This window comes from Parasteatoda tepidariorum, chromosome 9 (assembly GCF_043381705.1).
Source record: "Parasteatoda tepidariorum isolate YZ-2023 chromosome 9, CAS_Ptep_4.0, whole genome shotgun sequence".
Classification (NCBI taxonomy): domain Eukaryota; kingdom Metazoa; phylum Arthropoda; class Arachnida; order Araneae; family Theridiidae; genus Parasteatoda; species Parasteatoda tepidariorum.
In genome coordinates this window covers 10341237-10356198 of record NC_092212.1, presented here as the reverse complement: position 1 = coordinate 10356198, position 14962 = coordinate 10341237, and the positions used below count along the sequence as shown (strand labels likewise).

At 28.3% G+C, this 14962-nt stretch overlaps 1 protein-coding gene across 1 annotated transcript; it reads right to left on the bottom strand.

Moving 5' to 3' along the window:
- Positions 1–930: 930 nt before the first annotated feature.
- Positions 931–14731, bottom strand: LOC107438372 (uncharacterized). Its single transcript, XM_016050653.3, has 2 exons — positions 14507–14731; positions 931–3238 (listed from the first exon to the last, which is right to left on the bottom strand). The coding sequence occupies exons 1-2, from the start codon at positions 14535–14537 to the stop codon at positions 1056–1058; spliced, it is 2214 nt and encodes a 737-aa protein (XP_015906139.2). The 5' UTR covers positions 14538–14731; the 3' UTR covers positions 931–1055.
- Positions 14732–14962: the final 231 nt, after the last annotated feature.

The following is a 14962-nucleotide window of genomic DNA, read 5'->3' as shown; positions in this document are numbered from 1 at the left end:
TTAGCGAGCAGGGGGCGGAGCCTCCTAGTATTCTATATTTATATTATAGACCATCTAATTTATCCAATTATCGAATTTATATATCGTCTAATTTAACCCATTGATACACGAACGTAAACTAGTGTAAACCGGTTTCAGCAGCGTAAAAACAATAAATCTGTATAATATCACCTGATTATTAAGGTTTTACGCAGAATCTTTTAGTGCGTCTAATAATTTGACCAGGGACTATTTCTATATATATATATATATATTTCTCTTACACCGTGACAAAAAAAAAGCCCCATTACAACTCCCCAAATGGCAAAGCTAGAAAATCGACCAATGATTGCCGCTAGAAATGTCACATGCCAAATCTAGCTGAGGTGGATCAACGTATAGCGCTTTTAAAAACGGATACTGAAATGACCAGAGTGAGCATTCTCACCAAGTGTGATCTGCTGATGACAACCTAAACAAAATGGAATTGAATAGGGGGGAAACTGGATCCTACCACGCGATTTTCCGACCAATAAAAATGCGCTGACAACAATGGAAAACGGTGTCAGATCATTATGATTTTATGTTATATAGAGAAACGTTTTCCTATAATACTATTTTTTTTTTAAAAAAAAGTTGTTATATGGATTTCAATTGAATTCTTAGTTGTTTTGAATTGTTTTGAATTCTTAGAATTTTGTGCATTTGCAATGTACCTAAGTTAGTTGAGAGCGAAGCGAGCAGGGGGCTCAGAACACTATTATATATATCTTCCTAGTGATTGTTTTTTTGGAAATAGTGAGGAAAAATAAATTACGTAAAAAATTTTTGATATTTCTTCAGATATAACGAAAATGAAAATAATAAAGTTTTGACAATTAAATTAATTATTGAAGTTGTGACAAATAATATATAAGAGATATTGTTTCATTAACCTTAAACAACTAGCACTAAAAAACGGAGTTACATATTTATTATAAGACAATTAAACGTTTGACAGTAAACATGATTTGTCTTTTGACAGAGAATATGATTTTATTTGCATTCGTTTTTGATCGCAAAAAAATTTTCAACTATCATCTGCTATCTTTCTCAACAACACTCTCCAGTAATTCAAGGAGAGCTGAAATCTGTGGATTCAATTCATCTTGGAAAGAGTGACTAGTCTTCTGCTCCAGAATTCGTGACTTTAATTCTGTGACTGTATTTAAAGATAGAGGCGAGGACCAGATTACGATTTCTTTCCCATGATTCCAGTCATCATCAGTTAGTGATTGATTTAAGAGCAGAACCTTTTTTAATCCTTTCTCAGATAGTATAAGTTCGTTTTTGTAACGCTTTACTTCATTGATATTAACAAAAGATGCATTTAAAAGCAAGGTGGCACTTTCAAAAAAGCCTTTACTCAGTGCATACTCTATACAACTACGACAAATAAGTCGAAATTCTGCTGTGATTTCAAGAGAAGACAAGTTGTAGTTTATAAATTTTTGTAACGCATTGCCTTCTGTTTTTGATACAATGAACGGCATTTCTATGAATAGCTTGAAAAAATAATTATCACTTTCTCGCAGAAAGTCTGCTTTAAATTGTTGAATTTCCTCCCTCGTCTCGAAATACCAATTCATCAAATGATTCACAAGCTCATAATTGGACAAAAATATTAGTGCCAAATAGATAACATACGGAGGCCGCTTAGTTTTCTTAAATGTTTCAATTCCAGCAGATTGATAAGCCCATCTCAAGAAAGATTCAACTGCTTGGATGTTGCCATCGCATATCCACTCAATACAAATATGCCAATAATTAAGTTCATTAAGCCACGATGTTATCAGCTCGTTGCGATTGATTTTATAGGGATAACATTCTGGTGGCAAGGTAGATTTTGATAATAACATGAGGAGTGAATTCAGATTGCTTGAGTAAATAGCACTCTTAAATTCTTGCCGACCAAATATAAAGCAGATATATAGTTTAATCTCTTCTTTGGAAGCATCATTTAATATCCTAATAGCCATGTTCAGATTTCCTATATTCAACAAATCCAACAACACATCTAAGCAAAGAAGTTCATTTTTCAGAAATGATCGTCTTAGTCTTAAAGAACTGGCACTCCATATTTCTTTAAAAATCATCATTTCATTTCCCATGTAACCCTGAAATTTCATCGTTGAACTAATATTCTGCATTATAAATGAATAAGTGTCTTCTTGAAGATTATTCAATAGTTCAAAAATTGTGGACAAGAATATTCTTTGATATGGCCAACTTCTGAACAAAAACACTAATACGATAGAATGATTCTGAAAAAATTCGGTCATTTGAGTTATACGATTGACATGAGATAATAAAAAACATAAAACATCTAAAGTTTCTGAAGGATTCTGATAAAATAGACTATATATAAATTCCATACGTCGAGTAGCTTGCAAAAGCCATTTACTCAAATGATCATTTTTCTCCTGCTCCGACAATTTTTTCCAAAAGTGCTTTAGGGCAACTATATTACTTACTCGAATCGAACAAGCAATCATATTTACATCAATACTAAGCTTATCATCGTATATGTTTTCATGATCTATGAGTCTAGTTAGTAAACTCCCTAAATTATTCTCGAGGACAGAGGTCCAATATATTATCAAATCACGCTTGTAATTTTCCCAAACCAGAACGATTCTAAATAGGTTTCTAAATTGTTCTGGAATTTTCTCCCACAAAATTGAAGCATATTCCCCTAAACAGCGAGAGCAAGCTCGCTTATACAAATGGCTAATATTTAAGCTTCCTAAGCGTCCCTTATCGAATAGTTCCGTAAGGGATTTCACTATGTCAACTGTTCCCTCAACTCTCCAATAAATTGTACCATGCTTCAAGTAATACTCCCAGAGATTTCTTTTATATTCTGTCCATATGCAGTAACTATGAAGCGCTTTCGACAACTGCATCAAAATGGGAAGAATAACGTATGAGATTTCGGTCTTCAGGGATGAGGGCAAAGAGATAGTGGACAATCTGTTTAATATTCTTTTCTCCAACTCAGCCATAAGTCTGCTATCGTTTGAGAAAAAACCTACTGAAGTAGGCGTCATTTCATTCCTTATATCAGGAGCCATACATAGCCCAACTGCAACCGACACTACTGCAATACGTTGCAGGGAAGGAGGTTCAGAAAAATTGTTTATGAAGTCGATTTCCGTCGATTCTGTTTTAAAAGTCTTGAGTGTCCAGTTTCCAGATATCTTTTCTTTACGGACTCCATCTGCAAAATACAATTTTTAACTTTAGTTTTGAATTAAAGATTCGAATGAAAACAGTTCAAAGAACATAATGCATACATAATTTATCACGAAGCTACATTTAATCTACATGTTACTGGTTAAAAAGAAATTAAACATTGTTTACAATACTCAGGTTATGTCTAATGCGATATTGTTACTATTTTACGATTTTTTACGATTTTAAACTCAAATTTGTATACTTTTTTTCAACTTAAGAGATTTTCAACAAATCGGTCATTGAATATATTTTTGAATACCAATTATTAACTACTTCCTTGTGGTATCGTGCAGTGGTAATTTCGTGCAGTTTGATCAACTGGAAATTGCTAGCATGAAATATGAGAAGTGGTATATTGATATTCGCAAGATATACGGTATCATTGACTCTACAATTTTGTTTAAACTTGCTGTATGATGAAAGATTTTAGCTTTTAGCTATGGACATTACATAAAAAGTGATACGCATTAAAAACTGTTTTTAATCGTAATTAGCTATGCATGTTATTAATACATTTTCATAATTTAAAAGTAAGAAAGTTGAAATTAATGAACTATGTACATTTGTGTTCAAAAGTACATAATTTTTGCAAGGAATTCAGAGAAAATACGTTTTAGTGTCTGATTTCGTCACTATACATATAGCCTGCACTAATTGATTTGCATATTTAAGTTCACTCCCTTAAACTATTAATAAGTTATTCAGTGTGATTCGTTTTAACTTCTTTTTTGCGCACTGCATAGTGCGCAAAAAAAAAATCACCCAGAATAACTTTCTTTCTAATGGTTGGATTTTCACGTTCTAAGTGTCAATCTTAATGAGGGGGTAACCTTCAATATGCTAATATTTTATCGCTAATTGTTAATAAAGTTACGAGACGCAAAAATGTAATTTCTCTGAATAATTTTTTTTTTTACATATTTGGATTCTTGACCTGCAAAACATAAGAGATGGCTGTGATCTGGAAATTGTGACCCTAATAGTTTGGTCCATAGAGTCCGTTTTGTTTTTAGTCATATCTTGATAATTAAATGAGCGATTTCCAAAAAAAAGGAAAAAATTGCACTCACTTAGGAAACCTATCTACCGAAAGATAATTTAAATTAAAAACAATAATTTTTAATAATTATTTATTATTTAATTTAATTGTAGATGAAAAAATTTTGAATTATGAGGTTTAAATTTTTTTATACCATATAACCCCACGTATTTTTCTATAGCAAAATCTAAAGTTTAAACTGTTTTTATTTAGTAGAAGCAGAGATAAATTAAAATTAATTACTTTTTTAAAAAATGATTTGGTGAAAATATAGAAATATTTAAATGGGGAGATTAATATTTAAATGTGGTTATTGTACGAGGAATTTTACTTACGCATGCTTAGTGTAAAATTTCATTAATATTTTTTCAGCTTATAGCCGAAATTAATCTTTTCTTTTAATTATGAAATACGATGAAGTCATCTGAAAATTTACTCGTAATTTAGCAAAGAGTTTCGAATAAAAAATTTTATTTAACGAATGTTGAGTTTTATAAGATCATATAATGTTTTATTAATATTGTTTAACTCTTCAATTCAAACATTAAACAACGGAAGATTAATCAGTACTCAAATTCAATTGGTCCCCTCATTCAATAGTACATAACTGAAGTTTGACCTTGCAGGTTAAGCTATTAGGGACTAAGTGCTAGATTAGTCATAAACAGCCTTATTTATCTATTCAAGAATACTTTTATTTCATTCATGTTCGATTCTTTTAGCATAGTGGTGATACATCACCAGTGTCAGTAACTGAAACTGATGTAACTGAACTCAAAACTGTTAATACATTTTTCAGTTATTTTGTATTTCCAATTTAAACTAATTTATTTATATTTAAAAACATTTTTTTTTATAAATAGATGTCTTTTTTATCATCCTGTAATGTAGAAATTATAATATTATTTTTTTTTAAATATTGTGAAAAATAAAAGATTAATTTTTAAACAAATTTAGTATTTTTTTTAAGTTATTATTATTTTTTAATATTGCATTTTTATCCTTATGCGAAAACATTATTTATCAGTATTAAAAGAATATTTATATTTAAAGGATTAGGTATTCACTTTATTTATTCAATGAATTGTGGAGCTTCAAAAATTATAAACCTTTTCTTATTATATTATATTATTTTCCTGTAATAAGTTAAAGCAAATTGTATAAAAAATATCAGATATTTATTGATACATGTAATTATTACGTGTACAGTCCGCAAAGAAAAAACGAATCACCCTGAATAACTTTCGTTCTAATGAGCGAATTTTCACGAACGAAGTGTCAATCTTAATGGTTACTGGGAGTGACGTCAAATATGTTAATTAATTAGCGCTAACTATTAATTAAGTTACGAAATCAGAAACAAAAACGTACTTTCTCTGAATAAACATATATATTCTTTCTACATATTTGGAATTCTGACCCTTCATCCTGTAGACAAAATTTCGAAAAAATTGGGTCGTAAATTGGATCGCAATAAAGATTTATATATATGGCGAAAGTTTAAAAAGATGCCAAATTACCTCGCCGTATAAAGTGAAACAATTTAAAACAACCTTAAAGAAACTGAATGAAAGACGAGACGTCATAATATTGTGCGTCTCAGTTGCTATAGGCAACCAAGAAGAGAATTTTTGGATCTGCTTTCTGGGCATAGAAAATAGTATTCGTTTTCATACTTTGAAAATAAAATTTGAATTTAAAATGAAATTATTTTTGATTTTCCAAAATTTAAACGTTGAACTTATTATCTGACATTTTTTTAATTTTTTTAAAGATATTATTTGTATAAAAATGCTGTACTAAACCCAAATTTACTTAAGTTATTATAAATTTATGATTTATGAAGAGTTGTAAAGCTAATTGATTTTACAGATCAGTTCAAGTCTTTCAGGTAAGGAAAAGAAAAAAGAGATCCTGCCAAAAATTTGGGGCATGATTCTAATGCGCAATCAAAGGGTTTTATAAAATTCACGGTATTTCTTTTCGATGAAATTGAAATATATATGTATATGAACAAGGGAAAAATTACAGAACAATGGAAAAAAGGGGGGGGGGGAAGAAAATAATAAAAAAAACAAAGAACCGGGAGAAAAAATGACAAAAAAAATTTTTTAAAAATCCGGAAAATAAAAGATATAATCTTCTTATCAGCCCACACGATTATATCCGCAATATTAGAAAGTCCTCTTTTTTGCGGATATAATCGTGTGGGCCGATGAAAAGATTATATCTTTTATTTTCCTGATTTTTGAAAAAAGAAAATTTTGTCCTTTTTTTCCCCCTCCCGCTTTTTGTTATTTTTATTTTTTTCTATTTTTTCTTTTTTTTCCCCTTTTTTCATTGTTCTGTAGTTTTTTCCTTGTTTTGAACTTATTTTATGAGTTCTATTTACTTGCAGCTTACTTTTTAATGTTTTTACTTTTTCTTTTATTTTATTTTCTGTTTTTACATGTTACTTATTTTTACTTTTTGTGATCTATTTTATTTGTTGTTATTTTCATAAAAAAAATTTTTTGAGTGCTCCTCACACTATTGTATTAATATATTTAGCTTCGGCTTTATTGATACAATATCAGAAAGCACTCGGTTTTGCCGATGTAATCGTGTGGGCTGAAGAAAAGATTAATATCTTTTTTTCCGGTTTTCTAAATAAAATTTCATTCTTTTTTCTTCTTTTTTTTCTTTTTTTAATCTTTTTTTAAGAATCTGAGCATGTTTTAAGTATCACAACAACATCGCAATTTACAACAAACACGAGACATTTTTATAAAAGAAAATTGGATAAATTTGCGTAAACATTTCATAATTCGAAAGCTCCCTGCATTGTCGCCTGCATTTATTCTCTAAGCATGTTGTTCGTTTCAAACTTAAAATTTAGATTGATCGCGCTCCCGTGTCACAATCTTCAATCCATCATCATCAAGTCGACGCTGAGCCCGAATCGCCCCCACAATTTCAAGATTCTTGTCATTGTGATAAAGGAAGAGGCCTTTTCAATTGTGCGAGAAAAGAAATGGAATAAATGCCACTCTCCAAGTCCCAATGCCAAAAATTTCCGTCAAATTTAGGAAATACTCTTGCCAAAATATCGTCCCGTCTTGAACAAAGTATATATACCATGCAGTCCATTGAAAATCTCAGAGGAAGACCGATAGTGTGGAGATAATAAAAAAGCACCTAAAAATCTTCCCATATAGATATAAATATAAAAAAAAATTCAANTGACATTTTATGAGGCGTAAAGGGGACAAAGTTTAAAATAGTGCTGTGTTAATATTTTTATCAGAAATTAAATTTAAAATTGATTTTCGGAATTCTATATTTCAGTATTCTGAAATAAAAAACACGAATTTGTAAAAAAAAAAATTATTTCAGAAACAATTTTTTTCTTTTTTTAAATCAGCAGTGGGGACAAGTGAGGGAATGACATATTGGAATATATTAATTACCTAAATTAAATAAAAAATAAAAACTGATAATTTTATTTTTATTCTTTTGTTAGCTTGCATTCTGAAGGACACTTTCCTTGAATTTTTTTTTTTCGTTAGCTGTAAAACAAACATAAAATATACTGGGGACATGAAAATGACTGTTTTTGTGAGAATGACCCATATATATATGTATACATAAGAGTAAATTTTACGTGTAGTTTTATTTTATTGTTAAAGGTCATTTCGATATGACAAATATTTAGGTTACATGTTTTTCTTAAATAAGTAAAATTTGCAAATAGCATCCCTATGTATAAATTCCTAAACTGATTTTTGCAAACATGTTTTTTTCCTAAGCTCTTCGATTGCGATCAGTTACTTATTTATCACCAAATATGGTTACTAAAGTTTCTTTGTTTTATTCCTTTATTTGAAAACTTATTTTTCTATTTTCACCATCCACTACCGACATCTGATACGATAGTGCCATTTTAAGTAGAGTTCGTAAGGTCTTCAAGAAGTTAAAAATGCAGGGGCGAAACTAAAAAGATGTATTTTATTATGTTTATATTCACCACAACATTCAATATATAATTTCAAAAATTTAATTTTAAATTTAATGATAACTTTATAATTACGATCGATACTGATACCACACTGTTCTTAATTTATTAAGGACTAGATTCTAGAGTCTAGAATCTAGACTTTTTAAATGAAAGGTCAAATCAGAAGGAAAAAAAAAAAAGTTTCAAATCTTTGAAAAAACTAAAATTCATCAGAAGTTGGAGTTAATTTTACTTAGAGTTTGTCGTTGTATTTTGCAGTTGTAGATTATTTAGAGATTTGCTCATTTTATATAGAATTTTACTAGTTTTAATTGTTGAATTAGAGAAAATAATGAGACCTCACTACCCTTAACTATTCCCAGCATTTATGCAAACAAATCCTTTCATTGGTATTTTTTTATTTTCTGAAATTAATAGAAGATGGTCGCTGAAATTATAGATGAAAAAATAGCTTTGCAACAATATTTAAAAATTAATGCTGTTGGTGGGAACTATTCAACCCACCCCTTTATATAAGGTAAAAATGTTTAATAAAAGAAATTATCTGAAACTTAATGCATATGTGGTATTTTTTATAGATAACTCTTCTAGGTTTTGCTGAGTTAAATGAATAATTTAACTTTTTGATCAATAAGTCAGTGACATTCTTTGGTTAAATAATCTGTGTCTTAATTAATAGAAAACTATAAATAGAATCAAAATGTTTGAATTCCTTCCAATAGGATTTAAGTGGATACCTTATAAGCATTTTGAATATTGCAAATATTGTAAAGTATAAATTAGCTGAATGTTATAAAGTTTCTCATTTTTAAATGTAAAAATTATATAAAACAAATAAATATTTTGCAATTTTATATTTTGATTATTTAATATAAATAACTTATTTAATGTAGTATTCTTTCCTATCAGTTCTTTCATTTCAGTTGCTTTGTAGCAGTTTCTTTTCACAAAAACTAATCAATTTTATCATCGAATTTTAAATTGAAAGGGGGGGAGTATTTAGAGGATAAACTAACTCAGAAATTGTGCTAAATGATTTTTTTATGATTCGCCGAAGCATTGTTAGAGATTCGCTCTTTGAAAAAATGAGTTCAAATTTTTAAAAATGCTAATTTCTTGAAGTATATTGATGAATGTAAATTGTAAAAAATATAAAAAATGCCAATATTTTGACTCAAACAGAAACATATTACAGCGGATCATAGAGTTTAAATAGCAAGGTTAGAGAATTAAAAAAAAAAGAAAGTTAAAAGGTAATAAGTAATAATGTTTTAGTTTTTGGCTGCCTACTAGGGTCTCCGTTTTTGCTTCATCAACGGAAAACTAATGGCCAATGTGAAAATAATATAAATAAATATTTAAAAAATACACATGCTTTATAACATTTGTAAAATAACAAGTATTTTTCTGAATTAGAATTTTTAAAGAAGTTAGCTGCCTTCTAATATAAGAGTTAACTCTTGAAACTACTGATCATGCATGAAATATACACCTGAGCTCAAGAATGAGCTACCCTACACCAGAGCTCAAGAATTTGCACTTCATATGATTTCCGAATGATACTGAGTAAACTTGGTTTCAAGTAAAATGAATGGATATTATTTACATACTCATTAAACAAGAGTAACACACCAATTAAACAAGAGTAACACTTGTTACAGTTTTTAACTCTGACATTCTTTTCATGACATAACTTCTTTTGCCGACGATTTTGTCAGTTTTTTATTATTAATTTAAGCCAGTTTACGCATTCTTGTAATTTTTGCATTTTATATTTGAAATTTTAAAGTCGAATGACGTGCATGAAGTGACCCCTTGTCCAAAGAATCTAAGTTAAATAGTTAAAAGGCCGATTATTACGAAAACAATTAACAACTCCTGTTTAATGAAACAATTATAAATGAATCATTAATATTCCTGTTTTTTATTACGAAATATTAGGAGAAATTTGTGTTCATAATTTCTTCAAAACGTATGTTAAAACTATTATTATAAGTTATTTAAGTAGAAAAAAGTCAAATGGAGGAAAAGAACAATTTTTAAGCTGATAATTCCAAAAATAGCACGTTTTTCGAATCTTTTTTTCTATTTTAGTAGTTGTTTAACAAAACAAGGCATATCAAACATTTTCCTAATATAGCAATATTTTTTTGAACTGTGTAAAAGTTGAGAAATCATATAAATAACTTTTAAAGCAAATATTTTCAACTTTTTAAAACAAAAGGGTAACTTTCTTTAAGTTAGAGCACAAGAATAACTTAGAATGTCGAAATAAAATTGTATGTCCATAATTTTTTGTTAATTTAAAAAACAAAACAATCTGGTGTATTTTTTCGCTGTGCACACATACGCATTTACTTTTCATTACTCGAATAAATAAGAAACGATAAAAAAAATAAAATTAATAATTTAGCTTCATTTTTTGTAAACAATAGTATTCTCAGTAAATAGTCAGCTGTTCTGCATCGAATGATATTGTGTGTGATCAGTGAAATGTTTTTAATTTCTTAACAAAATTTAATTCTCAGATAGCTTGCAATAAGTCTAAGTTTTCTTTCAATAGGAACTTAGCAATAATTTAAGAAGTAATTTTATTTTAAAGGGAAACATAAATTAAAGTACTAAAACGATTGATTAGTATATTATTGGAAAATAATATAGATGGTAGCACAAAAAATAAGATTTTGAGTTAAAAATTTAATTAAAAAGTTAGAAAAATAATTCTGCGAAACAAGCGCAGACAGATAATTAGAGTTTATAAATTTATTTTAAGATTAAGGCGATATATAAGATTTTTAAAATCATTACAAATGCTGACTACGTATTTTTATTAATATTTATAAAATATATTTTCAAGAAATTGATAAACATATTATTCCAAATTTATGCATACGTATGCATATTTTTGAAATTGTATCAGTTATTGAAAAACAAAATCGAAAAATAACAAATAATCACATTAAATAAGCACAATTTGGCGTATAATCATATTCTATCAAATGCACTCTTTTATAAAACTAGACAATCGTTGAATAAAGTATTTTTTATTCAAAATATTTTGTTCAAATTTCTTTACTAAATTGCAAATAAATTATTAAACGACTAAAAAAGAAGCATCATATTTTATAGTTTAAAAGAAATAAAAATAAAAAAAAGATTAGCAAACGATTATTAGCGAAAAAAATATAAATGAAATTTTACGCTAAGCGCGCGAAGTCAAGTTCCTCGCAAGTTTATCACATTTTAATATTAATCGCCCCATTTAATTATTTCTTTATTGTCGCCAAATTATTTTTTTAAAAATAATTAATTTTAATTTTTCTCAGCTTCTAATAAATAAAAACAGTTGAAACTTTAGATTTTTCAATTGAAAAATATGTAGATTAATATGGTATAAAAAAATTCATACCTTATAATTCCAAAAATTTTCCATCCTTAATTTAATTAAATAATAATTAATAATTACTAAAAATTATTTTTTTCATCAAATTATCTTTGGGTAAATGAGTTTTATGAATGGGTGTAATTTTCTTTGAATTGCTTTATTAGTTTTAAAAATATGACTAAAAACGTAAAAAGCGAAATTAACATTAAGGGGTACGAACTTTGGATCACTCTCCTAATCAAACTACGGGGACCATATTTCCCAGATTGCGGCTACCCCCTATATTTTGAAGGTTAATAATCCAAATATGTAAAAAAAAATACATGCTTATACAGAGAAAGTACGTTTTTGTGTCTAATTTCGTAACTTAATTAATAGTTGGGACTAATTAATTAGCATATTTGAGGTCACCCCCAGGAACCATTAAGATTAACACTTAGTTCGTGAAAATCCGATCATTAGAACGAAAATTATTCAGGGTGATTCTTTTTTTTTTTTTTCCGACTGTACATTTTTGTAAACAACATGATTTTTCTTTTCTCTGTGAGATTTTGAAAGAAAAATGTGTAGAAACGTCTGAATCTAAAAAAAAAATGTATTTGTACAAACACTGTGTTCCAATCTGCTTTGTTTTTACTTTTTATCATGGATAGTATAATACAGTAAAATATATCAAATTAATCAATCTAGTAAGTTGACCACCTGTTTAGTTGTCAAGGGTGGTTTTAGGAGGGCTATTTGTCAAGTTCTCAAGTAAGTTAACAAGAACCGTATTTATTCCAGGTATTAAAAGCATGTAAAATCTTTGTAACCTCATCACTTTCTTATGTTGAACCCAAAAATAAGTCAAATTTGTCTAGGAAAGTTATTCTAAGTCCTAACTAAGAAAAGTTCTGAAAAAAGACATTAGTTTACGATTCGAAATGTACTCATTTGATGAAATTATATAGAAAGATAACCTATACTTTTTTGTGAATTGATAATATAGAATACTATTGCGGGCTTTTGTAACTAGCTGGATTTTAAATACATATAGCAACATCGATGTTGAAATTAATACAATGTCAAAGTTTTGTGGGGTATGTTTGAATATGAACTATGTCAACCTTCGTCTATCAAACAGTACCTCTATATAGAATCGAGTATACAAGTCTTACATACTACTGAATTGTGCTGTTTTATTAATTGATTGTTTTATTTACATCATTTAGCTCATTATTTTTCTTTTTCATTTTTATTTATTAGCCGAAAGAAACTTATTTACTTCATCGGATTTTTGACCGCTATTTTGTGTACAAATCAACTGCTTAATGGGGACCATTTATTGAAGATGCCGATGACGGATCACGTCTGGAGGTCATTTTTTATTTCTCAATAGGTACCACTATATAAATCGAATCAACAAGTTTTATATACGACTGAATTGGTATTTAATATTATTAGTGGTAGTTATATTACATTTTCTTATTACATTAGGTACTAGCGTACAGATATTTTAAGAAATTTATTTCTAATAAGTACCTGGCATACATCACTAACAAAATATACGTATTTTGTTTTTAAACAAATTTGTTTAATTATAAATTTATGTCACAAATTATAATTCATTCCGGTAATTAATTTCTTAGGATACATGGGACATTTGATTAAAAATTATTTAATGTCATAAAAGAAACTAAAAGTATCTTTATTTTGATTGGTAACAGGACCAGGTAAGATATAGATGCATAACAACAGCAACGTGAAAAATATAAAAATAACATAACGTGTTGCTTTTATACTCTTCCAACAAAACCATGTGAAAAAAGATTAAAAAGTTTTGAGAAAAAAACTATTTTAATACTTACACACATGAATAAGCTATTTTATTTAAAATAAATATTAAATTTAAATGTTGAATTCTCTTTTCAAGTACAAGAAGTATAAAGTAACTGATTCGGAAGTTTAACAAAAGATAAAAGTGATTAATTAAAAAACTACATTCGGCTGATGTTTCAGGATCGAAAAAAATTGTTTTAGGCATTTAGCTTTCTAAACAGCGAAAAAAAATCTAAAAAAAATCTGTGAAATATGCAATAATTTTAAAAATAGCAATTAATTAAAATAAATGATAAGCGTGAGCAATTTGTGCAGCAATTATTCTGCTTTGAAAAAAAGTTTTGAAGTTTTTTAAAAAANTAACTTTAAAGGTTATTGTTTATGAGTTATTATACTTTTAGTTTAAAAAAGAGCGATATTGAAAATTTTTGCACACTCGTAGGTTGTATTATCATTACAATGTAATTTTTTTTTCAATTAGGGCACGTACATGATCAGATACATAAACCAATTTAATTTAATTTATAATTATTTTATTTTATATTCGATGCTGAATAGCCAATTTAATTCTGAGTCTACGACTATCACTACTGAACTCCATAGCCTTCTAACTTTGTAACTAATCCACATGTGCGTTAGATGGAGAGGAAAACCGCTAAAATATCGCCGTGATTGCACGCTGAGAAAGGGATTCTGACCCGTCTACCACTGAGATTATTTTATATCAGTACTGTGGTTGGTGCGATCAAGGAGCAGGATTTTCATCAACCAGCAGCAGCTGGGACTCGAACTTGGTCACTTCATTGGGAGAAACAACATTTCCGATTTATAAGGGAAAAAAAGTAAATAAAATACGAAAAATGCTCTTTTTCCGAAGTTAATAAGAAAATACTGATCTAATTCGCATTTCAATTCAGAAAATGTTATTACCGAAAATAAATTTTCACATTAAAAATTATTTTTTAGTTTTTCATAATAATTCAACTATATATAGAATGGGGTAAGTACTTACCATTATCATTTCCAATAGCAAAACTTGTCATCCTTACAGTTTAAACACTTAATCACGTGCCTCTGAATACACTAAACTATATTTCCTTTCTTGGGGAGCCTTGCACTTATAAGACTAACTCCCTTACATTTCAGAGCAGTTCATTCTTAAATGCATATGTTGCCAATTCATCAATGTCGAATACGAATTGTTCACTTCCTTGAATAACCACACCCTTACTAACTCTCAAATGAATGGTTTCTTATCTACCTTTTCTATTGCTGCATTCCAAAGCAGCAATACTTGCTTGTAAAATCACATTCATTCTGAATACTTTTGAGAAGAAGACCTGGGGAGAATCTTTTCATTTCAAATTCTCAGATAATTAATTATTATTTGATTGTGAAATTTTCTTTCGCAAATTAAATACAAGAAAAAAATAGTAAAATAATTAAATTTATAAATCATGGAATTCAA

Excerpts from the sequence above, each read along its gene's own strand:
- LOC107438372 (XM_016050653.3), bottom strand. The coding sequence starts at position 14,537 with ATGACAAGTTTTGCTATTGGAAATGATAATG. Across the intron at positions 3,239-14,506 it reads TGCTATTGGAAATGATAATG|ATGGAGTCCGTAAAGAAAAG; the intron begins GTAAGTACTTAC and ends TGTATTTTGCAG.